General features: G+C 38.8%; 1 protein-coding gene and 1 pseudogene across 4 annotated transcripts in view; one reads left to right on the top strand and one right to left on the bottom strand.

Annotated features, from left to right (window-relative positions):
- CDKAL1 (CDKAL1 threonylcarbamoyladenosine tRNA methylthiotransferase) overlaps positions 1 to 26374 on the top strand; it is a 638543-nt gene that overhangs the window by 397791 nt on the left and 214378 nt on the right. For all 4 annotated transcript variants that reach the window (XM_090271743.1, XM_090271744.1, XM_090271742.1 and 1 more), the window contains one exon: positions 24743 to 24888. In XM_090271743.1, the coding sequence (XP_090127869.1) occupies positions 24743 to 24888 (146 nt within the window). The remainder of the gene's footprint in view (positions 1 to 24742; positions 24889 to 26374) is intronic.
- Positions 13586 to 14524, bottom strand: LOC150015343 (melanoma-associated antigen 10-like; annotated as a pseudogene).

Genomic DNA, 26374 nt, shown 5'->3' with positions numbered 1-26374 from the left:
TACTTAGCATCAAGGTCCATTCAGGTTGTCACAAATGGCTGGCATTTTTTTTTTATGGCTGAGTAATATTCCACTGTATATGCATATCACATTTGCTCTATTCACTCATACATACTGAGATTGTTTTAAAACATTATATATGTGTATATATATATATATATATGTTATATTTGTATATGTATAAATATAAAATCATTGTGGAAAGTCATTCGATAGTTTATTAAGGAAATAAAGTCATACACACAGATGGGAATATCTCATTTGTTTTACATTTTTAATAAGCAGTTTTAAGGTATAATCCTTATACTTTTAAGGGGTTGTATTTTTTCTTTTGTCATTTTAGTCAGCTGGAAACATTTCAGAGTGTCCCTTTTACAAAGGACAGCCTCTGTACTTGGGATACATTTCTTCATCTGGAATGTGTTCTACCATTTTCGGGATAGCATCCAGTTCTTTCTAGATAGTCTCTGTAAACTACCCAAATGGGTAATCCTTTGGCGAGATTAGTTAGTATCCTGTGAAGAAGGGACAAAATGAAAAAGAACCCACAGGCTGCCCAGATTGAAGCAGAATCCACAGACTGTTCAGTTATGAGGGGCCTGATTGCTTGCCGCCCAAAACCGTAACTCCCAATGTGAGTTTGGTGAAAGGGAAAGGAATTGTTTATTTAAAGGTTATATAGGTTTAGATTAATGGCAGGTTTCTGCAGTTAAGTCTTACTGTAACAGAACCCCTGGGCTGCTCCAATTGAAACAGAACCCACGGGCTGTTTAGTTAGGGGCCCGATTGCCCGCCGCCAGAATCATAACTCTGAATACCAGAGTTTGGTGAAAAGAAAAAGAATTGTTTATTTATACAAAGTCCTGCCTCCCCCTCCCAGACCTGGCCAGTCTTAGGAAAGTCAGAAACACCGTTTCCGTAATTCCTAGGCACAGTTCAGCTTTACCAGTAGCTGCCAATCACTCAGTTCTGATTGGGGAGGTCCATTCTGTGCTGTGGTGCCCTCCAGCTCTCAGTGCAGAACCGCCTTGATTCTCAGCCTCCTTGCAAACTGCCTTCTTCCTGCAAACCGCATGGATCTCCTCTCCTTCTCAAAGCAGCCTGGCAAGAACCTCTTCTTAAAGCCGCCTGGAGACCCCTACTCCAAGCCAGATGGAGGGAGCCCACAAGAGCCAGAGAGTGAGGGCGTGAGGGCCAGAGAGAGCCTGAGAGAGAGAGCCTCCTAGAACCAGAGTCAGCCCAAAAATGTCCGCAGCTCCTTCCCTCTTCCTCACTGCCTCCTCTCTCCCCCTGCGTCCTCTCACACAGTGGGTGTTGCAAACAGTTCTGACCATTCACAGAACCCTGCATAGGCTCTGTCTGCTTCTTCCGTACCAGTCCACAGTCCAAGACCCCTCCCATATTCCTGAATCTCAGAAGTAAAGCGGATCTTTGCAACGGTGTATCCAGCCACTAGCTCCAGGCATGCAAGGGCATCCTGAAAGCTGCTTCCTGCTCCCTATCTCCCAGCCGCAAACTCTGGGGTTTGTTTTTGGACTCCCCTGTTTCTGTAACATTACTTTTTAAAAAACATTCACATCAGTGGATTGAGCGTCGGCCTGCGAGCCAAGTGTCGCTGGTTCGATTCCCAGTCAGGGCACATGATTAGGTTACACGCCAGGTCCCCAGTTGGGGGCGCAAGTGAGAGGCAACCACACAGTGATGTTTTTCTCCCTCTCTTTCTTCTCTCTCTAAAAATAAATAAACAAGTAAAATAAATTATTTTTTTTCAAAGTTCACAAACACATAGTTTTGCCTCCCCCTGCCAAACCAGACTAATTTTAGAACAGAAAAGTCAGAGGTACCATTTCCCTCTAGGAAAACAGAAGTTCGTGGCTTTGTATTTCCAGACACAGCTCAGCTTTCCTAGCAGCTCCCATTCATCTGTGCCTGACTGGGGAGGTTTTGCCTGTGTCGCAGTGTTTTTCAACTCTTAATCCAGAACTACGTGACACCTTACACATCTGACCATAAGGCCGGCTGGTGGGGTGCTTCTGTTCTCTTTCAACCTTTGTGACTCTTTCCCTTTCAAAACCACATAGTTCTTTCTCTGCAAATGGCTGCCGCCTTATTTTTAAATTCCTGATCTCAAGTCTGTGCTGCAGTCAGTGTGTGGTGACCAGTTGTGGCCACTTGTAGAATTTTACACGGGCCTCGTAAGCTTTTCATGAAGATTCTGTGGTCAGAGCCCCTCCCATCTCCTTGGTGCATGGAATGGCCATGGCTATTTACATATTAAGAAACTAGGTATTTCTTAGGAAAATGGCGGTGCTCCACTGAGACCCATTCCCCATCCCCAAACCGTGGGCTGTGGGGAATTTGGGGGGACCCCTCTCTGGAGCAAAAGGAAATGAGCCACACATTAGACAGAAAGCTGTTCATCATTACCATCACCCTCTATCCTGGTTCACTTCAGCATATTACACATTTTGTTCAACTCATCTTTGACACAGTTCTTTTCCTATCTATCTTTAATATTCTGAATTTCTGGCTAATTTTGAAATATTAAGAAATACAGAATGCTTGATTTAGAAATAATTTTTCTTACCTAAGACAGAAGGAAATTATTATAATGTGATATAGAACATATTTTCTTAATCATTGTTGTCTAGACTCATATTTATCCAGTTCTGATGCCAGGTAAACATAATGTATTAATAATATATAACACATAGGATGATTAGAAAGATGAAGTTCAATGCCTGCTCTGCTTTCCTTTTAAAAAAATACTTTAATCCTATAAAATGGCAACATTTAAGATCTGAAAATACTTATGTATAAAATTATTGCTTATATTATAACTAAGCAGAATTGTGCACAAAAGGGTGCATTGGCTTTTTGTATTTGTAGAGGCAACATACTTTTACAGAGAGGAGGAAAATTAAAAATCTTCATTTTCCTCTCGAATCTGAAGTAGTCTGTATAGAATTTTAACTTCCATTTGATTAAAAATAAAAGGACATGTAATAAGGAGCTCAAGTCTTAAAATGTAAGTTTGGCTCATCACTTGGAAACTTTTCCTGATCCTTCTTTACATACTAGTCAAGCTGTCTAACCCTGTAACTGGAGCCTTGGTGTTTAAAAAAGTAGCAGGTTAGAATCTCAGATTATATTCAGATAAGGTGTTCTTAGACAAGCTAGCCTACCATGCAGTAATGTTTTCATTTGTTTCAATTAAAGAACTAACATGTGAAGCCAGTTTTACCAAGGGAAAGCAATTAAAGCAGAACAAGCAGGCAATATGTCCCTCTTTGTTGCTTTATAAATATTATATACCCATTTATCACTTTACACTCAAATTTTATGTAGTTCAGTAGCAAAAGACTGCAAAGATCCTATTCATTTATTATCTAATTTTAATAATGTAATAAAAGCCATTTAATTCATACATTTTGAGACATTTGAAAAAATCTGCACATTTCTAATAAGCCTGACATAAGGAGAGGTTTGCCAACTAGCAAAATTAAATTGTGTTTGAGTTTATGCCTTGTTTTGGGGAGGCTGTTTTGCACTGCTGCCTTCCAGCCCTGCACGCAGAAATGACTGACTGTGACTGTGAGTCCGGGGTCGCCAGGAAAATCAGGAGAAGGCAGTGAGCTTATAGCAAAGCAGTTGCTTTATTGGGGGACTCTCCAGCGAAGGGGGAACTAGCAGATCAGGATCAATTCCCACCTGAAAGGGGCTCAGATGCTAGTTTTTAAAGCAACAAACTGTGCTAGGGGAAGCGTGCGTCGACTAAGTTTCTACTGGTTACTTTCTATATTTTAGTGCGTGTGAGGCTAGGGGGTTTCACCGCCCGAGCACCCCTGCCCTGTATTCTTTCCGCTCCTGGAATGTAGTTTTGTCCGTTCTCAGTGTTCCATAACCACTTTTCTCCTTTGTTCTTGTGGTCGTTCTGTTCTGTCCTCTCCTGTTTTTCTTTCTGGGTTATTAATTCTGTTACCTATCAGTAACATCTCATGTGAATTAGCTTGTGCTGTTCCTCGGGGGTGACTTCGGATTTCAGAAGGATCATAGATCGGTCCACAGGAATGATGCTCTTGTTTGACACATTACTGAAGCAGTGTGTACAGAAGGAAATTTTTTTCCTCTACCTTTCTTGGGCTCTCCAGGTGGGGTTCTGTAGATTAGACTGGCCAACGACTGATAAACAGGAGAAAACCAAGAGTTTATTGATATGCGCGTCACACAGAGATTGTACCCAGAGATCAATAACCCAAACTGGTATTTAGAACTTGGGTTTATATGCCATTTTATGCTAGTATGGAGTTTCCATATTTCCATCATTTTTTCCCCAAATTTTTATTTTTAAGTAGAAATTTTTTTTTTACAGAAGGAAAACAAAAGCACTGTTTTAGAGCTTTTTCTGGGCCTGCTAGTTCTCAGTGGCCTTTAGCTCAAAATAATTTATAGGCCGAAGAAGCATATTTTGGGGTGGCACATTCTGGCACCCTTCAAGAGTCAGGGTGACTGTTTACATTCCAGCTCTGTTGTGCCTTGGGGTACAATAGTTAACTTCCCTGATTCTTAGATTGAGTAAAACTGCTTCCTAGGTTTGTTCAGAAATTTAAGTGAGATAATGAGTGTGACTCAGCACAGTGTCTAGACAGCACAAAAAGTTGCTAACTGCTGCTATAATTATTATTACTGTTACAGCATCACTAACAGTATTGTAATTTGGAACGGGCTGGGAGTTTTTGCAGTTCCTGAAATAATCATTCTAATTAAATGACTGCTTATGGTTCATGCTTTTAAGACCAAATGTCTTAAAGGACCTTTAAGAATTCCCTTACCTTATAATAAATTTGGGAATGGGGAAAGAATTGCCCGTTCTTTTTTTCCCCCTTCTAATTTCATTCTCATTTTTATGTTCTTTTTGAACAAAGAAATTTCTTTCATGTCTATTCCCCCATCCCTACCCCCTCATCTTAATTCCAGGGACAACATTGCTCTAATGGTAATAACTTCTTCAGGAATGTTTTGATGATTCTTATCTCTGATGCTCTTTTCCTTGTTGTTTCCATATTCAGATTTTCATGCTAATATGGCAGCGTTCTGAGCCCCTTGAGAGTAAGTACCTGAGTGATTTGGGACCTCCTTAGAAGAAAGGTTTTCTTCTTTTTATTTTTTAAGAAATTGAGCTTGCGCTGAAAGATGGATCATCAAAAAATATTATTAGCTTAATATTTTGGACTTTGAAAATCATTTCACTTTTTCTAAACCTACTAGATAGTATCAGATATAATTTTCTAATCTACTTGTTCCAAGATGATAGTAAGAGTAATGATTCTTTTTTGACAGTGATTGTCTTAACTACGATTAGCTTTTCTCCTATTTTTCTGTTTTCTAAAATCTCAAAAATGAATATTCATTACTTCTACAAGATAGAAAATATTCTTTTTAAAAAATAATTGTGTTTTCATTATTTTAAGTACACTAATTATTTTATGTATCTTTTTTCTAAAAGTATGTGACAGGTTCAGCTTTGTAAAATCAGTAAGTCCAACCCTTCAAATGGTCAATTCTCTCTTTAAAATGATTTCAACAAAGAATGTTATCCTTGGTATTGTGGGAAAAGGGAACTACTCCTTCTTTCTTCCTCTGGTTCTTTTCTGTCTGGTTGAATAATCAAATCAACATGGAATAGATTGACAAAGGAAAATCAAATTTAATTTTATATGCATGGAAATCTCATATACGTGAGAGAGTTCAAGACCCCACATCCATGAGAGGTTCAAAAACAAAAAGGGACAATGAGGTAATATTACATTTTGAGCTAAGGATGAGGTGAGGCACCTTGAGGCTTCAGAGGGTCGTTGAAGGAGGGTAAGAAGAGAGGATGTTCAGTAATTGGAAGTTTGCCCTGTCCTATGGATAAATTTTAAAAAATGATTGGTTATCTCTGATAATCTCTTATTATGGGCAAGGCTTCTAATTCAAATTCAGCTAGATAGTTAAGGGGATAAGAGTGGAGCAGAAGTCTCTCTTGAGCCCACAAGATCTTGGTTGTCCTTAACTCAAAATAATTCACATACCACAGAGGCATATATTGAAGTGACTCATTCTGAACCCCTACAGTATATGTGTAAGAGAGTAAATAGGTAGAGAATCTTTAAGTGATCCCCAAGTATACTTCTTATATTTCCCAAAAGTACTTTTAAAGACATCATTGATATTATTAGGCTCGAAAAGGACAGAACTGATACGACAGGTCACTGGGTTATTTTACAAAATGAACAGCCTTGTATCTCACCTACCAGGTAGGGTATGTTATATGTTACCATTGCTGTTCATCTGGAAAATTTGTGTTTATTTTTTAGCATTGAAAGCTATTTAGGGTGAAACGTCCTGTTGCCCATATAATAGATTTCTTCCTCCCTGTTCCTTGGAATCAGCATGCACTTCCATTCCAGTATTTATTGAAAATTTGTTAAGAAAAATGATGCTGTAGTCTGATAGACTTAGAGTCTAAGTTTAGTTATTCCACATACTGTTCTTTGTTGTACACATAGTATTTTAAACACCTCCAAATGTGGGTTTTCTTCTCCCCCCCCCCCCAAAAAAAAATGCATCTGTAGGATACATTAGGTTCTGGTGTATAGAAAATGATCTAAAACTCTCGGTGGTTTATGACAACGATAATCTATTTCTTGTTCATGCTATATATCTGCCAGGGGTTGGCTGAAGCTCTGTTTTAAGTTGTCTCCACTTTAGAACTTAGACTGTGAGAGGGGGAAGAAAAGAGATGTAGAGAATCACAGGCTTTAAAACTTTTGCTCAGAAATAGACTCTCATTTCTGCCCCATTTATTGGTGTTGCAAGTCACACAGCTACTCCTGAGTATCACTAGGCAGTGATGAAAACACTTCCACTAGGACAGAACCAGAATATTTGGCAAACATTGATACAGTCTACCACAGAAATAATAAAAATACCTCTGTTCTCAAGTGAGAGGGTCTGGTGAGATCGACATAAATGCTCAGGAGCGTGCTTGGCACAAGGCAGTGCTCCACTGTCAAAGGGGACAGAGTGTTTGCGTGTTTATAAAATGCAGAGGGGGTTTGATATTTAATAAATACTTATTTAGCCACATTATTTTACATACTAAGTCATCCTAACTAGGGCAGTTATAACACTGCAACATTCTTTCTATGGTGTACTGCCTAATATGTGAAAGAAAAGTTATCTAAAATGAATCTCATTGTGGATAATCAGACCATATATAAATGATTTAAATATTTTTAAATAAATCTTTAACATCTGCCTTTCCATTGGGTAACTTAATTATTTACATCATGTTTAAGAGAAGCCAATAGAATTGTCTGAGCTGAATGCTCAGTCTAACTGGGCAGTTCCTTCCCCATTAAATTGAGCAGGTATTAATTTGTGTTTTTAGTGCTTAGTACATTCAGTCTTTCTTTTTTTTTTTTTAATGTAAGAAAAGGCAACTATATGTATATTATACATTTGCCTTTTAAATATATACACATCCATATTATATAGTGTTTGAATCAAAACAGATTTTACTGTTTTTTAATTTTAAAATTAGTACAGTAAAATTTTCATCTATGTTCAGTTTTATAAATTTTAACATGCATAGATTCATGTAACTATTACCATAATCATGATACAAGAATTCTCTCTTGATTTCTCGACCTTAGCAGAGCAGAATCATCATTTCAAAATAAAACAAAACATGGGTAATATCAATTGAAAATAAATATATGTATGACTATAACTTTGTGTTTTAATATTAATATTAATGTATTTATAACTAAATTTATTGGGATGGCACCAGTTCATGAAACCACACAGATTTCAAGTGTGCACTCAGCAAAACATCATCTCCACACTGCATTGTGTGCCCATTGCCCAAAGCAGGGTCTCTTTCTGTCCCCATTTATCTCCTTTTGCCCACCTCCACCTAGGCTCCACTCCCCTTTCCCTCTAGCTGTTACCACAGTGTTGTCTGTGTCTGTGTTATCTGTTACACACACACATACACACATGCATGCACGATACATATGGTCTGTCCATGTAATATAAAAATTAGAGACATTTATTGAAGAGGATACAAGCTATAGGAAACATTGTACATAGGACAATGATGCCTCAGCCCTTCTCAAAGTAGGCACCTTGGGACCTCACACGGTTCTCCCAATCGCCATCAGCTGCCGGTGATATTGTCCTGGGTTTCATTTATGGTCTGAAATGTCTTCCCTTTCAAAGATGATTTTAGTTTTGAGAAAAGCCAGAAGTTGTAGGATGTCACCTGGGTGATTTAATGTTTCACTAAAAAACTCTACAGGAGACGTGATGCATGAGCGGGTGCATTGTCGTGATGAAGCTGCCAGTCACCAGCTGCCCATAGCTGCAGCCTTCTGAATCATCTGAATAGTTTCCATGGAAGAATGTTCAAGCTTAATGCAGAATTTGATGTGGATTCATTGCTCTACTTGCTTCGTCATTTTGCGTGCGATGGCTACACAGTACACATGCTTGCTCAACAGGTCTACCACTCCTATTGACTAGTACAGTGAAGTCATCATTATTCATAGATGTGCATTCCAGTTCTCTCTGCTTGGCTGTCAGGTTACATTAATGTCCTGCAAACCATTCTTGTTATATTAACAATGGCTGGACTTTTTCCAGACAGACTATATATATGTTTTTTGCTTACTCCAGTCACCTTTTTCCATCCAGCCCCTTCAACCCTGCTCCCCACTGACAGCTGTCAGTCTCTTCCCTGTATCAATGCCTCTGTTTCTGTTTTGTTCATCAGTTTATTTTGTTCGTTAAATTTCACATGTGAGATTATATGGTGTTTGTATTTCTCTGACTGCTTATTTTACTCAGCATAATAATCTCCAGGTCCATCCATGCTCTAGCAAAAGGTGATTTTCATATTTTTTTTATTCCCAAATACTGTTCCATTGTGTAAATGCACAGCAGCTTTTTTATTCACTCATCTAGTGAAGGGCAGTCGCACTGTTTCCAGGTCTTGGCTCTTTTAAATAACGCTGCAATAAGCATAGGGGTGTATATATCCTTTCAGATTAGTGTTTTGGGTTTCTTAGGGTATAATCCCAGAAGTGAGGTCGCTGTGTCAAAAGGCAGTTCTATTTTTAATTTTTTGAGGGAACTCCATACTGGTTTCCACAGTGGCTGCACCAGTCTGCATTCCCACCAACAGTGCACAAGGGTTCCCTTCTCTCCGCATCCTTGCCTGCCACTTCTTTTTTTGTTGACTTATTGATTAGTGCTATTCTAGCAGTGTGAGGTGATATCACGTTGGTTTAAATTTGCATCTCTGTAATAATTAGTGACTTTGAGCATTTTGTCATTTGTCTATTGGCCATCTGTAGTCCCTCTTTGGAGAAGTGTATATTCAGGTCCTTTGCCCATTTTTAAATTGGGCTGTGTGTCTTCTTGGTGTTGAATAGTGTAAGTTCTTTATATATTTTTGAAAGTAATCCCATATCAAATGTATCATTGGCAAATATGTTCTCCCATTTTCTAGGTTGTCTTTTCATTTGTTGATGGCTTCCTTTGCTGTGTAAAAGCTTTTTAGTTTGATGTAGTTCCATTTGTTTTTGTTTTTTTTTTCCTTATTTCCGTTGCCTGAGGAGCTATATTGGCAAAAATACTGCTACAAGAAATGTCTGAAATTTTACACCTATGTTTTCTTCTGGGATTTTTATGGTTTTGGAATTTATATTTAACTCTTTAATCCATTTTGGGTTTATTCTTGTGTATGGTGTAAGGAGGTGGGCTAGTTTCATTCCTTTGCATGTATCTGTCCAGTTTTTCCAACACCATGTATTGAAGAGACTGTCTTTACTGCCTTGTATGTTCTTGCCTCATTTATCAATTATTCTATTGAACATAAAGGTGTGGGGTTATTTCCCTACTCTTCTCTTCTGTTCCATTGATCTATATATCTGTTTTTATGCCAGTACTATGCTGTTTTGATTAGCATGATGCCTCCAACTTTGTTCTTTTTCAAAATTGCTTAGATTATTTGGAGTATTTTGAGTTCCATATGAATTTTTGGAATATTTGTTCTAGATCTGTGATAATATGCCTTTGGTATTTTAATAAGAATTGCGTTGAATCTGTAGATTGCTTTGGATAGTTTGGACATTTTAGTGATGTTAATTGTTCCTGTCCATGAACATGGTATAAGCTTCCACTTATTACTATCTCCCTCAGTTTCTTCCTTCAACATTTTATAATTTTCCATGTATAGGTCTTTTACTACCTTGGTTAAATTTATTCCTAGTACATAATTTTTTGTTGTTGTTGCAATAGTAAATGGGATTGTTTTCTTAATTTTCATTCCCAATAGTTTATTATTGGTATATAAAAAATGCCACTGATTTCTGCAAATTAATTTTGTATCCTGCTACTTTGTCAAACTCCTTTATTAGGTCTACTAGTATTTTTGGTGGACTCCTTAGGGATTTCTATATACAATACCATGTCCTCTGCAAATAATGACAGTTTTACTGCCCCCTTTGTAACTTAGATGCTTCTCTTATTTCTTCTTTTTGTCTGATTGCTATGGCAATCTTCAGTACTATGTTGAATAAGATTGATGAAAGCGGTCATCCCTGTCTTGTTCCTGGTGTTAAAGAAACACGTAGTTTTTGCCCATTGAGTAGCATGTTGGGTGTGGGTTTGTCATATATGGCCTTTATTGTGTTGAGGTATGATCCCTTTATTCCCACTTGGCTGAGAGTTTTTGTCATAAACAGGTGCTGAATTTTATCAAATGCTTTTTCTGCATCTATTGATATGATCGTGTGTTTTTTATCTTTCATTTTGTTTATGTGATGTATCATGTTTATTGATTTGCAAATACTGTACTGACCTTGAATCCCCAGAATAAATCCCATGTGACTGTGGTGTGTGATTTTTTAAATGTATTGTTAGATCCAGTTTGCTAATATTTTGTTGAGGTTTTTAGAATCTATGCTCATCAGGGATATTGGCTTATCATTTTCTTTTCCTGCAGTATCTTTCTGGTTTTGGAATTAGGATAATGCTGGCCTTATAAAATAAGCTTGGAGATCTTCCCTCCTCTTGAATTTTTTGGACTAGTTTGAGAAGGATAGGTGTTAATTCTTCTTTGAATGTTTGATAAAATTCACCTGTGAAGCTATTTGGCCCAGGACTTTTGTTTGGTGGGAGACTTTTGATTACTGCTTCTACTTCATTAATTGTAGTTGGTCTATTCAGATTTTCTGATTCTTTCTGATACAGTTTTGGAAGATTGTATGTTTCTAGGAATTTACTTATTTCGCCCAGGTTGTCCAGTTCAGTTTTTTGTATTTCTGTGGTGTCAACTGTTAACTTCTCCTCTTTCATTTCTGAATTTATTTATTTTGGTCTTCTCTTTTTTGTTTTTTTTTTCCTTTATGAGTCTCATTAAAGGCTTGTCTATCTTGTTTATCTTTTCAAAGAACCAGTTTTTGGTTTCATTGATCTTTTTTGTATTATTTTTTTTGTCTCTATATTATTTATTTCTGCTGTAATCTTTATTATCTTTCTTCCTTCTGCTTACTCTGGGCTTTGTTTTTCTTTTTCTAGTTCTTTTAGGTATAGGGTTAGATTGTTTATTTTGAGATTTTTCTTCTTGAGGTAGACCTGTAATGCTATTGCATCCCTCTCAGGACTCCTTTCTCTCTATCCCATGTATTTGGGGTTGGTGTATGTTCATTTTCATTTGTTTCAAGGTAACTTTTGATTTCTTCCTTGATTTCATTGCTAACCCATTAATTGTTTAATAACATGCTATTTAGCCTCCATGTGTTTTTTAGTTTTTATTGTAATTGATTTCTAGTTTCATTCCAATGTAATTAGAGAAGATGGTTTCAGTCTTTTTGAATTTGTTAAGACTTATTCTGTTTCCTAACATGTGGTCTATCTTTGAGAATATTCCATGTGTACTTGAAAAGAATGTATATTTTACTGCTTTGGGATGAATGTTCTGTAAATATCAATTAAATCCATCCGATTCAGTGTGTTGTTTTAGGTCACTGTTGCCTTGTTGATTTTTTGTCTGGAAGATCTATCCATTGATGTTAGTGGGGTGTTAAAGTCCCATACTATGACTATATTGCTGTAGATCGCTCCCTTAATATTCACCAAGATTTATTTATTTTTTTAATATTTAGATGCTCCTACATTGGGTACATATATGTTTAAAAGGGTTATATCCTATCATTGGATATTGATGCCTTTTGAATTATTCAGTGACCTTTTGTGTATTTTATTATGATATTTATTTTTGAAGTCTTTTGTCTGATATATGTACTGCGACCCTACCATTTTTTTTTAGTTTCCATTTGCATAGAATATTTCCCTCCATCTCTTCACTTTAGTCATTGTGTATCTTTTGCTCTGAGGTGGGTCACCTGTAGGCAGCATATACATGGGTCATGTATTCTTGTCATTTCAGCTGCCCTATGTCTTTTGACTGGAGCATTTAATCTGTTTACATTTAAGGTTATTATCGATAGGTACTTATTTATTGCCATTTTATTCTTTATACCTATGATCCTCTCTCTTTTTCTTCTTCTTGTTAAAGCAGGCCTTTTACATTTCTTGTAATACTAGTTTGGTGTTAATGAACTTCTTTAGCCCTTTTTTGTTTGTTTGGGAGCTCTTTATTTGGTCTTCAATTTTATTTTTTTAAGTATTTTTTTTTGATTATGCTATTACAGTTGTCCCAATATTTTTCCTTTTGCTCACCTCCTCCCAGTACCCCTCTTCCCTCCAGCAGTCCCACCTCCCTTAGTTCATCTCCATAGGTTGTGCATATAAATTATTTGGTTTCACCCTTTCCTATATTAGTCTTAACTCTCCCTTGTCTATTCTGTACCAACCAATTATGCTTCTTAATCCTTGCACCATTTCCCCATTTCTCCCTCTTTCCCCTCCCAGCTAATAACCTCCCAAATCGTCCCCATACTTATGACTCTGTTCCTGTTGTTTACTTAATTTGTTTTTGTTTTTATTTTTTAGATTCTGTTGATAGTTGTGAGTTTGCCGTCATTTTAATCTTCATAGTTTTTTTTTTCTCATTTATTAAGATATAATTTTGCATACATTAATTAGCCAAGCAAACCCAGGTAATACATCTGTAGTTTTACAAAGCAGCAGACTAAATAGGCTACAGGAATCCTAGGATAACCTTGTACATTTTCCTCTTTCTTGATCTCTATTTTATTGCTGAGCACTTTTACATTCCTAATTACTATTCCAATACCATATTATCCTGGTCCAGATCACAAAATGAAATGGAAGGTCCCCAAGATTTTTTACAGAACAGCAAAATTCTTATCCTTAAACTTGTTAAACAGCACTAAATACATGACCAATGTCATTTGTGAACCTAAACTCTGAAGCTAATCTTTTAGGAGAAAGAATATTTGAAACATAGCAAAAAGAAATAAAAAGGCAAAATCTGCAATTCAACACTAGACTACTTAGAACCCCAATTCCCCTCTTGAAACACAGAGTGGAGAAACTTCCTCAGACTTTACTCATCACAGAAGCTGCTGGGCATGACACTGGAACTTTCACTAGCCGCGGTGGTAGTGCCATCACCGGTGGCAGCTCTGGCCTCTGCTCTCTCTCTCTCATCTCTCAAAGCATCCTCATACCAGCGTGGGAAGGCGGTGGGGTCAGAATCAGTGACCCTGGTGAAGAACGTCAGGACTTTCATCTTGGTGGTTTCAGCATAGGCTCTTGGACCCCACAGGAACTCGTAGCATGGAGGACCACTGTTGGGCACCTGCTGGTACTTCAGGTATCCTTCCTGAACTAAATCTTGGGTAATGAGCTTCCTGAGTTCTCCATAGATGAAATCCTTCCTCCCAGCATACACCCCAATCATATTCAGCCCTTCCCAGACTCTCCTCTGAGACAAGGTTACCCTCCATGAAGATTATGCCCAAGATTAATACCAGGAGGCCAGTCTTGGGCATGCCCTGGTCACCACTCATGCCATCATAGGTGAGGTCTAGGATTTTGTCAAGCACATAGATCTGGCTGTTGGGTTCAACTTTCTGCACTTCAATGCCAAAGACGAGCACCATGCACTCACAGACTTTACTGAAGATCACAGGGAAGTGACCCTTGTACTCTCTGATGACACACTCCAGCATTTCTGCCATTGTGGTGGGCTCCTTTGTTACATACTTCATACTCAGGTATTGCACCAATTCAGCCAACACCTTTTGTAGCCCTTCAGTGAACAAGGACTCATGATTTGGTGGAGCCTGTGAGGTGCCTGGACCCTCTTCTTGGGTGCTGGAGCCCTCATTTGATTTGTGGTATCCTGGGTCATAGGACAAAGAGTGGAGGCAGCGGCTTCCTCGTTTACAGAAGCCTGTGCAGCCACCAGGCCTGGAGCCTCTTTTTGGGCCTGAGGGCTTTGATTTTGATGGCGGTGCTGCCTCTTCTTACTGGGAGGCATAATGACTTGTATTGAGCAGCAGCAGGAATGTGGGCAGGAAGTCGGTGATGGGGCCAATGGCCTTAAGGCTTAGCAGGCCCACGTACTCCCTCCGTCTGCTGATCTGGATCCAGCCTTTAATCTTCATAGTTTTGATCCTCTTCTTCTTAAATAAGTCCCTTTAACATTTCATATAATAATGGCTTGGTGATGATGAACTCCTTTAGCTTTACCTTGTCTGGGAAGCACTTTATCTGCCCTTACATTCCAAATCATAGCTTTGCTGGATAAAGTAATCTTGGTTATAGGTCCTTGCTTTTCATCACTTTGAATACTTCTTGCCAGCCCCTTCTTGCCTACAAAGTTCCTTTTGAGAAATCAGCTGATAATCTTATAGGAACCCCTTTGTAGGTAACTCTGTTCTTTTCTCTTGTTGCTTTTAAGATTCTCTCTTTATCTTTAACCTTTGGTATTTTAATGATGATGTGTCTTGGTGTGGTCCTCTTTGGGTCCAGCTTGTTTGGGACTCTCTGTGCTTCCTGGACTTGTATGTCTATTTCCTTCACCAAATTTGGGAAGTTTTCCTTCATTATTTTTTCACATAAGTTCTCAATTTCTTGCTTTACCTCTTCTTCTGGCATCCCTGTGATTGGGATGTTGGCAAGTTTAAAGTCCCATAGGTTCCTAAGCCTGTCCTCATTTTTTTTTTTTTTTTCAGTTCTCATTTCTTCATTTTTGTACTGATTGACTGTTTATTTCTTCATTATGCTCCAAATCATAGATTTGAACCCAGGCTTCCTTCCCTTCACCATTGGTTTTGTGTGGATTTTTCTTAGTTTCACTTAGCATAGCCTTCACTTCTTCCCCTATGCGTTTGCCATACTCAAGCATGTCTGTCCAGTCTGTGAGCATCTTTATCACCAGTGTTTTGAACTCTTATGTCTGTTATAAGTTGGCTATCTCCTTGTCCCTTAGTTGTCCCACTGGAACCTTGATCCGTTCCCCCTTTTGGGCCATACTTCTCTGTCTCCTCAATCTGATTGCCTCTTGTATTTGCCTTTGTGTGTCTTAGGTAAAGCTGTCTCACCTGTTATGTTGTAAGGTGCAGAGCCTTAGGTATTTATCAGTATGAGGCATCCTATTTCACCATGTTGTGGTGCTATATGTAGGGGAGGGGTCTGAGATGGAACAATGCCTCTTCCTCTGCACTTGTCCCTTTCCAGGCACTTCCCCCACTTCCCATATGGGACTGGCACCCTTCTAGCTGTTGCTTGGTGATGGTTCCCAGAGTGGGTGGGTTCGCAAATGTGGGGAGGTCCATGGAGGCCCTCTAAACAAATGGACTCTGCTGAGAGACCAACAATTTCTTCTGTCACCCCAACACCCACTGGTTTTCACAGTCAGAAACAATGAGGCTTTATTTTCCCCTGTGATGGAACCATGAGTTGCATGGTCCGGCCTGGGACTGGGATCACTCCCCAGGTGTCCCTCCTTTTATAATGTGTGACTGTGCTTTCTGCTGGTTGGCCACTGTTTTGCTCCTGCTGTTGCCACCATACCACATCCTTTCTGCCCCTCCTACCTGTCTGGATGAGTATTACTTCTTTATATCTTTGTTTGTTTGACTTCCATGTAGTTTGATTTTCTTGTAGTTCCGGTGGTTTTTAGTTTTGAGGTAATTGTATTTCTTATTGTTGTTGAGAGTGACAAAACGCCTCCACCTTGGCTGGAAGTTCCTATTTTGTCTTCAATTTTAAATGATAGTCTTGCTCGGTAGAGTTATTGTGGGTGTAGGTTTTTGCTTTTCATCACTTGAATATTTTATGTCAATCCCTTCTGGCCTGAAGTGTTTCTATTGAAAAATCAGCTGACAGCCTTTGGGAGCTGCCTTGTTGGTAACTAACTGTCTCTGTCTTGCTGCTTTTAAGATTTTCTCTTTGTATTTAATCTTTGATACTTTAGTTATGATGTGTCTTGGTGTGGGCCTCTTTGGGTTTATCTTGATTGGGACTTTGTGCTTCCTGAACCTGAGTGACTTTTTCCTTCACCAGGTTAGGGAAGTTTTTGGCTATTATTCCTTCAAATAGGCTTTGCTCTTTTACTCTCTTCTCCTTGGATACTTCTGTGATGCAGATGATACTTGCTTGATGTTATCCCAGAGTTCCCTTAGACTTTCCTCATTTTTTAAAATCTTTTCTTTCTGATTCTCTGCTTGGGTGCTTACTGTTTTCTTGCCCTCTAAATTGCTGATTTGATCCTCTGCTTCATCTGACCTGTTATTGATTTCTTCTAGTTTATTCTTCACTTCAGATATTGCATCCTTCATTTCTGACTGCTTTTTTTTTTCATGTTTTCTATGTCCTTTTTAATGCTTACTGTCTCTTTAAGTTCTCACTGAGATTATCCATTCTTCCACTGAGGTTCTTGTGCATCCTTATAACCATCGTTTTAAACTCTGCATCTGATATCTCGGTTGCTTCCATTTCATTTAATCTTTTTCTGGGGATTTCTCTTGTTCTTTCATTTGGGGCATATTTCTTTGTCTCCCCATTTTTGTCTCTGTGTATTAGGTAGATCTGTTATGACTCCCAAACTTGTTATAATGGCTTTATACTGTAGGTATCTTGTTTGGCTCAATGGCGCAGTCTTCCTGATCACCCGAGCTTGGTGCTTTTGGCATGTTTCTTGTGGGTTACTTGCACCCTTTCTTGTAGTTGAGTCTGTTGGTTCTTTCATGGGTAGAGTTAATCCTTCAGGATGACTGACATTAATCCTCATGTATGAATTACAGTGCAGGGGCTGCCCCCCGAGGCAGAGTTGTTCCTAGCAGGGTTCGGTTCCTTCCGAAATTTCCTATTGAGTATGTCACTTGTGTAGTCAGTAGTGTTGAGAGTCAGAGTCGTCTGAAGCCAACCATTGGTTGTGCTGGTTCTGGATCCACTTGGGCAGTATTCACTTACATGTTGATGTCAGACATTGTGTGTAACTGACCAGGGGCTACCTATCTGGAGCTACCATGCTATTCGCTGTTTCTGTCTGTGTGTAGTGGACCTAGGTGTGCATGGGGGGTGGGGGGTCAATCTGTGTATAAGGGTTGGTTTCTTACAGCTTAGAACTGGGGTTAGATCTGTAAAAGGTTCAGGGATCCCTGAAGTCTGCCTCCACTGTCAGCTACTCCACCTCCCCCTGAGGTTGCCTGGTCTTCCTCCAGAGCCTTCCGAAGAAAGACTGGTGCCAGGCAGGCCAAAACCCATAGACCCTTCCACAGGTCACAAGTTCAGTAGGGCAGGGCAACTGGTATCAGAAGGATGGGGCCAGTGGGTCCCTTACTTGGAGGGGAGGGGTGTGTGTGGTCGGGTATCAGTTAGGGGAAAGTGGCCCCTACTCCAGAGCCATACCACCTATCTCTTGCTGCCCCGGTAGGAGTGTGCCGCAGGTGCAAGTTGGATGCAGGAGTAAGCTTAGCTGGGTGGAGCCACCCGGGCTTGGAGAAGAGATCAAAAGAGCCTTCCGTTAGCCCTGGCGAATTAGCTCAGTTGGTTAGAGCATCATCCCAATACATCAAGGTTGCGGGTTCAGTCTCTGGTCAATGCACATACAATCATCAACCAGTTAATGTGTTAATGCATATATAAGTGGAACAACAAAATTGACGTTTCTCTCTAAAAAATAACAAATTTTTTTTAGAAAGAGTCTCCTCTCGGGCGTGGGGTGCTGGCCGAGCCCACAGAAGGGGGTCAAGCACTTTTTGTCGGTCCCAGGCAATGGCCTCCAGAGGATATGTGCTCCAAAAGTCCCAGCTCTGAGCCTCACTGCTTTCTCCCCAAGGGAAGGGCCACTGAGACTTAGAAGCACACATCCAGACAGTCTCCTGTTAGAGGTGGTGCCTGCAAACCTGTAGAAGTGGGGTGGGCACTTCTACCCCTTTCTGGGAAAGACCCTAAGAAGGAGACATGCACCAAATGTCCCAGCACTGAGCAGCTCTCAGGTCTCTTAGTGGAACTGAGCACAGCAGGGTGGGCCTCGTGGCTGCCAGAAAGGCAGGTTAAATAAGTTTTCCACTGGGGTAATAGCAGGGGCTGAGCTCGCAGGGGAGATAGGCATGCCCCTCACCCCCGATATAGCCATACAGCCATCCACCTGTCTGATTCCTGGACAAAAGCCTCCCTGGTAGGTCTCAGCTCTTCCCCTAGCACTCTGATCTCCCTGTTCATCTGAACTCAGCGGGCAGGGCCGCATGGAGTGGAAGAGCAGGCCAAGTGATTCAGAAGGTGGGGTTGAGGGGAGCACTGGCTGTGCACTAGAGGTGAGCAAGAATATTCCCTTTTCCAAAGCTACACCCTTCAATCACTGTCTGAGTCTCTGCCAAGAGTTTCTCCAGAAAAAGAGCACCCCAAAGTTCCTGGCAGGTGCAGCTGGAGGACCCCTCTGCAAGACTAACACTCAGCCAAGTGGGGTCACCAGTAGTCGCAGGATCGGGCAGTGCGCTCCCCAGGCTGCTGCTGCAACTACAGGGTGCTCTGCCCCGGGAAGGTGGCTTCTGAGTCTCTAGCAGACTCCTTTCTCTCCCAAGCCAACTGAATCCCCACTGATTTTCACCGCCAGATATTATGCGGGCTCCTCTTCCATTCTCTGCTGCTCTAGGTTGGGTATCCCTGCCTGGGGTTAAGAGCCCACACTCCTTGGGGGAGGGAATTTTGCAGCTGAGCTATCCCTGTGGCTTCTCAGCCACGCCTGTAGTTGCCAGGGCCCGCCCTTTCCCTGTCTCCACTTTTCTTACCAGTCTCTCTGCAGCTTCTTCTGAAATCCTTGGTTATCATATTTCTCTTTAGCAAGACTTCAGGTGGTTAACAGATCGATTTCTCTGTAATTTAGCTGTAAATCCAGTTTGGTACCAGGAGCAGTTGAGTGTAACTTCTACCTACTCTGCAGCCATCTTTGAATCTTTGATGTATATTTTTATCTCCATAATATAATGTCTGATTATTGACTCTGACAGGTAAGGTGGTAATAGTAAAGGAGCTTTGAAATCCTTTTAACATTTCTTTGAAAGATAATAGAACATTTGGTCTCAACTTATTTTAATACTAAAAATGTTAACTCTTTGCAGTTTAGAGGTGAATTTCCTATTATAATAAAGTTATAGATAAAATTTATGTTAGCATCTGTTCACAATATCTAACCCTTTTCATTTGGGATATAAGGATTGGAAATATTCTTTTCTCATGCTCCCTCGTTCACTGTGATTCCATTAAATTATAATTTATTTTTAGATTGCTGAGAGTAAATGTAGGCGTTGGCAATTCACCTAGGGGGGCTGTACAGTGTCATTAACGAAATAGTGGTTAAAATATGACTTCGCTCTTATTTTATCTTGACCTTTAGCTAGATGTCTTTGTAGAACTTCCTCCACACTTACTATATTGATTAAGTGATTGTGTCTGTCATTCATTAATTCATTCAACTATTGTTTAAGTATTTAAGGGCCAGGCATTGATCTATGAAATTGGGAGACCCTGAGAAACAAGTATATTCTTGGAGTATGAGCATATACAGTAAAATTGCAGGACAGGGAAATAAGTGCTAATAGAAGTCTAAGTGCTCTGGCGTTGAGAGTAGAGCTATCTACCAACCGCCTGGAAAAGTGATATGTAAAATAACATAATATTGCTACAACGGAGTGAACTTTGAAAACATGCGAAGTGAAATAAACCAGACACAAAAGGATAAATATTGTATGATTTTACTTTTATGAGGTACCTAGAACAGCATGTTAATAGAGGGAGGACGTAAATAGGATTACTAAGAGAGCTGAGAGCTGGCAGGCATTGGGAGTCATTGTTTAATGAGGAGAGAGTTTGGTGTGCGATGATAAAGTTCTGGAGATAGAATGGTGGTGATGATCGCACAACATTCTGCATGTTCTTAATGTCACTGAAGTATACACCCCAAAAGGATCAAAATAGGAAATTTTCTGTACGTATATTTTACCACAATAAAACAGAAAACAATCGGAACCAAAACATTATCATTTATAACCCTATCTCTATTCCTCTAATCAAGCTCATAGCTTTGCATGAAATGACATATTTAATTAATTCTAAATTCCTGTTTTATTTAATTGGAAAAAAAATGCCTACATACTTCACCATGGATGACCCTTGAAAACAGTATGAATAAAAGAAGCCAGTACAAGAGACATATTTTATGATTCTGTTTATATGAAATGTCCAGGACAGGCATTTTGTAGAGCTTGAAAGTAGACTAGTGGTTGTTTAGGCCTCAGGGAAAGGAACTGTGGAATGGGGGCAATGGAAAGAGACTGCCAATCAGTACAGGGTTTGTTTGGGAGGAATGAAAATATTCTAAAGTTAGAATGTGTGATGGTTGCACCCTACTATTAATATTTTTTAAAAATCTAATTGCATACTTCTAATGGGTGGATTTTTTGATAATGAATTTTATCTCAAATAAGCTATTTTTAAAATGCTTACAGGTAATAGTATAGTTTCTCTCTCTCTCTTTTTGAAATATTGTCTTTCTTCGTCATATATCTTAGGTTAGTTTAAAACAACAAAGTTGAGTGCTTTAAATATGCAGATACTTTCTAACAAAGCTATGATCCGAAAGGCTTTCTGATTGATTATCAATGTGAATGCAAAGACATCTGAATGCAAGTATTAATATATTTTATTTTATATCCTCTCACACACTGGGTGACTGTGTTAAACTGGTAGATAGACTATGATGATTAATTTGATGACTGCAGGGCAATAAAAATGAAACATAATATTTAAAAAATAAATGTTGCGATACACAGGATTGCTGTTTTAAATTAAGCCAGTTTTTATTCAATTCATTATTTTTTCTTTGCTTTTAAAGTTTATTTAAAAAATGACAAACCTTGAGGTGATTACCAGTTTGTAATAGGAGAGCTCCATGTAAAAGCCCCAGGTGGGAATACCACTGTTTGGTTAACCGTTCTCTGGTCCCTGCCTATAAAATAGTCACCATCTCTGTATTTTAAGCAGTCTTGATACATCAACCCTTAAATTATAAATGTCCTTATGTTAAAATAGATACTATTTGCATGCTGGTTGCTACCAGAGCTCCTCAGTACACACACATGCACACGCGCTTTGTGTGTCCACACGCCTACTTGCCTGTCTGCTCAGACTCCCTAACCCAGCTCAGAGCTCACGCTGCTCGTGACTGCCGTTCCTCTGTTACCTACACTGCACTAAGTGCCGCCCCTTTTTCTGCTTAACCTGGACCCTGTACACATGTCCATAACAAAACATGCTGTGGGTCCCATCTGAAGCTCCAACTGACTTTTAGAAATATAATCCATGGTAGGGTTACCTATAAAGTATCTGATTTTTACTTATATATTCACGTATAATTTTTCACTTGTTCCAAAAATCAAGGCGGCTGATTATGTGCTTGTTTACCTGCTTAAACATGCACTTGTTTATCTGCTTAAGCCAAACTGAAGTGTTACTAATTGAAAAGTTGTATTCCTATCAAATAGCACTTATATTTTAGACCTCTTTCTATGTGTATTGATGTGGTTCTCACCCATCTATATTTATATGTTTGGGGTTATACTTAGCACAGTACTAGCCATTGTACAGATCCAGAGACAGAATGGAAACATAATCCCTGCTCTCGCAGAGCTTCCATCTTGGCAATTTATTATCATGTTACAAGAGGGAACCAAGGAAACACTTTGGTAACTCCAGGAACAGGTTCCTGAGGATTCACAGAGGAAGAAGTAATCTCTTGTACAAGAGAACCTGAAGCTAACTATATGCTGAACCTTAAAAAGAGAAGACTTTTGAAAGGTGAAGAAGAGATCAAAGGTTACCTTGAACCAAGAGTGCGAATGAGAACAGGGATACAAGAAAAAAAAATTGTACTTTGTTTCTTTTGGATACATTATGTTAAATCATGGTTCTTTTAGTGAGAGGAATACAGATTTTAATGAAGGAGTAAGTTTATTTTTCTTTTCTGTTCTGGTGCCTACTATGTAAAGTTGCAAAGCCGATAGTATGAAGCTGTGGTAATTGCTAGTGGAGACGTCTTCTTCTGAGAGCCAGAGGGAAAAACCACCAAATTTATCCCCCTTGTTTGCTATTAACGGTTTAATCTGTAAATTGTCCTACAGTAACAGGGCAGTATCCTGTTTATGGTAGGGGCCACCCTGAGTGTTTCCTAGAGAAGCTACCCTTTCTGCCTGGGGGTCATGTTTGCTGGGAACACCCTTCAAAGTTATTTTATGTAAATCAGTACAAATTCTCTCTCCCTTACTAGTTAAGGGAACTAGCTTATTGAAAAGCTGATAGGTTTCCATTAATCTGTATGAAAATGTGTTACCATGAACTTTAAATACTCTTCATGGAATAAAAAGATTAGGTATTTACATATAAGCACATACTGGATTGTTTTATTTTATTTTCTCAATAGTCAGGAGTCTCTGAGGTGAGGATACCATGTTCCCATTTTATAGATGGGAAAACCAAGGTACCAAGTTTGAGAGTGAAATTTTGTTTCACAAGTTGTGTTGTTAAGGCCATGTTAAGACATGTTAGAATTTACTAAAGCTGAGTATCCTGCCCCTTTAGAAAACTAATTTTTTGTGCAGCTACTTTTTTCCCCACTGTTTGGGGATCTTGATGTTCAGGTGTGAAAAACTTGAAGGGCAGAGAATCATAGCAGAAGGCCAGCATAGTCCCTATAGAGTACATCATGGTCAGAGTTACCCTGAGAGCCTACTGACTAAATATCCAGTTCTGTGGAGGGAATTTTCAGGTGATGTATTAATCAGTTATTTTTCTGCTAAATAAATTCTTCAACTCCGGTTCCAATATAATAACCAAATATAATGAGATATGTATATATTGTAACTGTTAATTTCTGGTTGGGAAGGTAGATAAAGGATATCCAAGAGTAATTGTGTTTGATTATTTGAATTTCTTAGCCAAAAGGGTTTTTTTAAATAACTAAGCTGCTACCAAGAAGGTGACCGATTTGAGTTAATTGCTCTTTTCTTCCACTTTGGCAAAAATGCTCATTTTCACAGTCAGTGGAAAGAAAATGGAGAAACAAAAGGGCATGGTTGATATATATTAAAGACTTACCCCTGAATAACTAGGATATGACTATATACATCTTGCTCTTTGACTCCGTAAGATCTGTCGAAATATTGTTATAAGGGTAGAATGAAATAACATGCCAAAGTACAGTACTTTGAAAACTAAAAATCATTGGACTCATACAGGGTATTAAAAAGCAGCTCCTTTCTTGACATTTAAATCTCTATTAGATTCTTTGCATTCATTCTGCCCCCTCTTCTCTTCCTTCCCTACTTTTTCCCTTCACCTCTGTACCTTCTTTCCTTCCCTCCCCAACCACCGCCATTGATGAGGAGAACTCAGTTACCCAATATTCTTATTGTTTGCTGAGATGGTTAAGTTACCACAGCTTTCCTTTCATGACTCTTTCTTGCTCCCTGTGTATCCTTGGAGGAATTTTAAAACTATCTCTTGGTTTTCTAATTTGTTGCACTCAAATTTGCTCTCGTTTGCAAGGTAGATTCTTCATCCTGTTCTCCCCTTATTTCTCTTGTTTGAAACTGCATCTTAAACATAGAGTACTGACCAGTGGCAAGCACCATTGTCTGATACTGTGACTTTTGCTTAGTAAATTCTCAAAAAATGTGTTCATTAACTAGCTGAAAAAGAAGCAGGTGAGTTATAGATTATTTTTCCACCTTCAGTATTAAATAAAGTCTGATGTGCTCTGAATAATACAAGAACAAACTCTGTTTTACATACTCACAACTCTAAACCTACTCCTGCCCACCCTGTATTGCGGCTTCTCCTGCTAATGCGACAGGCAGAATGTAAAGCTGCTATGAGGCAAAGGAAAAGTGTTTATTTTGAAATACTCAAAAACGTTTTTAGTCTTTGGGCATTACACGATTTTATCTCTGTTTTGCCACCTAAGATAGATGATGCATGTGAGGAAATAACTCTTAAGTGGAATTGTCCAGAAGGAATATTAAATCCCCAAAAGCTATCATAGAATACTGCCAGCTGACATTCACTTTTAACAGCCTAGATGATCGGTCTGATTTCAGGTCTGTTTATTTGCTTCCACTTGTGAGTGTTGATCTGAGGGAAACCGTTCCCTGATCTCTTAAGATGATTAATGTTTTCTCCTTCCATTTTTTTAAAGGAAATGGCTAAAATCCTTAATCATCCCAGAGTCTATGCTTTTCTGCACATACCAGTCCAGTCTGCCTCTGACACTGTGCTCATGGACATGAAGAGAGAATACTGCGTGGCTGACTTCAAAAGAGTCGTGGATTTTCTGAAAGAGAAGTAAGTCTGTTAGCACTTAAGAAAATAACCAGTTCTTTTTTCTTTCGAAATGCACTTATTGTATCCACAATTAAAGGTACCAGAATAAAGGTGAGACTTTTGAAGTTTTCAAAGCCTTTGAGTTTCTTTAGGCACCTTGATGTGGTTTTTTTCCTTTTCTTTAGTTTATATCCATCTTTCCATCTGTACATGATACAACGTTAATTTGTGTAGGATTGCCCATCTTTCTAAGGTAGTGTGCATTGTGATCATTTTTATACCTGACCTAGTAAATGAAAACTGCTTTAAGCTTTTCTCTGCTTAAAATCTCCTTTAATGTGGCTCTTCAAATTTGTAATCTGGTCACATCAGGTCACTACAAAATGGATAATTTTCTACTAAATGGCATTTCTTAAAGAGTACCTGGAACAACTTTGCTTTTACACACCATCCCTGTGGTTTACATAAAGAATTGTGATTTATAAGGAGGTTAGGGGGATTCTATTTTTTTATGTTGAAATTGTTAGTGACCAAAATTAAGACTTTTTGCACAATCTCAGACATAAATGATAATTTTGGTCCCACAGAAAACAGTTGTCATCCATAATTATATTCTTCAAAATCATTCTTCTCATCTTCACCAAGCATCAGATGCCTTCTGTGGTTATCAGGAAGTCATAGTGCTGGCGAAGGTCATGCAGAACTCTCTCAACTCTAAGGCAGCAGTCTCCCTCTGCAGATATGTCATTCTTCTGGCATATTTGTGTCGTGGGTTTCCCTACTTTCCATAATTTTTTTCCATAATTTTTTCTTCTGTTGTTTTTCTTAAGTAAGACAACTTTTTATTTCCATCTTCTTGTTTATAATTATGTACCTTTGTACCATGTAGTTTATGGATATGGTGGCTTTATACAAACTGTAAGCAATTATTTTTTCCACTATCAATTAGTTACTTATCCTGACTACATGCAAATCTTTTAAAATATTTTTTTTATTCTTTTGACTTTCCCCTTCCTTCCTCATCTTTCCTTTATGTGTCTTTCTAATTTATTTATTTATTTATTTTTTACCTCTAGGCATTTCTTGATTATCCTAACCACCAGAAATAAAGACACTTAGTGGGCTTTCAAACCAATGCAGCTAATTGTTTGACTATTTAATCAGAAAGTATATTTTTTGTAGGATTTCATAATTATGATTATTAAGTTTACACAGTCTCCAGAGTAGAAAATGGAATAATGACTTATCTCTATTGCCTCTTAATACTTTCTGAACTGAGATCAAGGCTGAAGAATAAGGGTTTTTACATTAGATCTGTCTGTTGTTGGCCTGCATTCCTCCTTTGCATTTATTCTAGCTTATTGTACATAAACTTATGTAAAAGAATCCTTGTGGACATGCTGGTACTAGTGAATAGAATGTTTTCAAAGTTGAAAAAAGATAGTTGTACCTGTGATATTTCTTGCTTCTCACTTACTAGAGCAGTAACATAAAAGTGCACACAATT

The sequence above is a fragment of the Furipterus horrens genome, unplaced genomic scaffold (assembly GCF_987537825.1).
Source record: "Furipterus horrens unplaced genomic scaffold, mFurHor1.1.pri manual_scaffold_3, whole genome shotgun sequence".
Taxonomy (NCBI): Eukaryota; Metazoa; Chordata; class Mammalia; order Chiroptera; family Furipteridae; genus Furipterus; species Furipterus horrens.
Note: the sequence above shows the minus strand (reverse complement) of the source record. Positions and strands in the feature narration are given on the sequence as shown.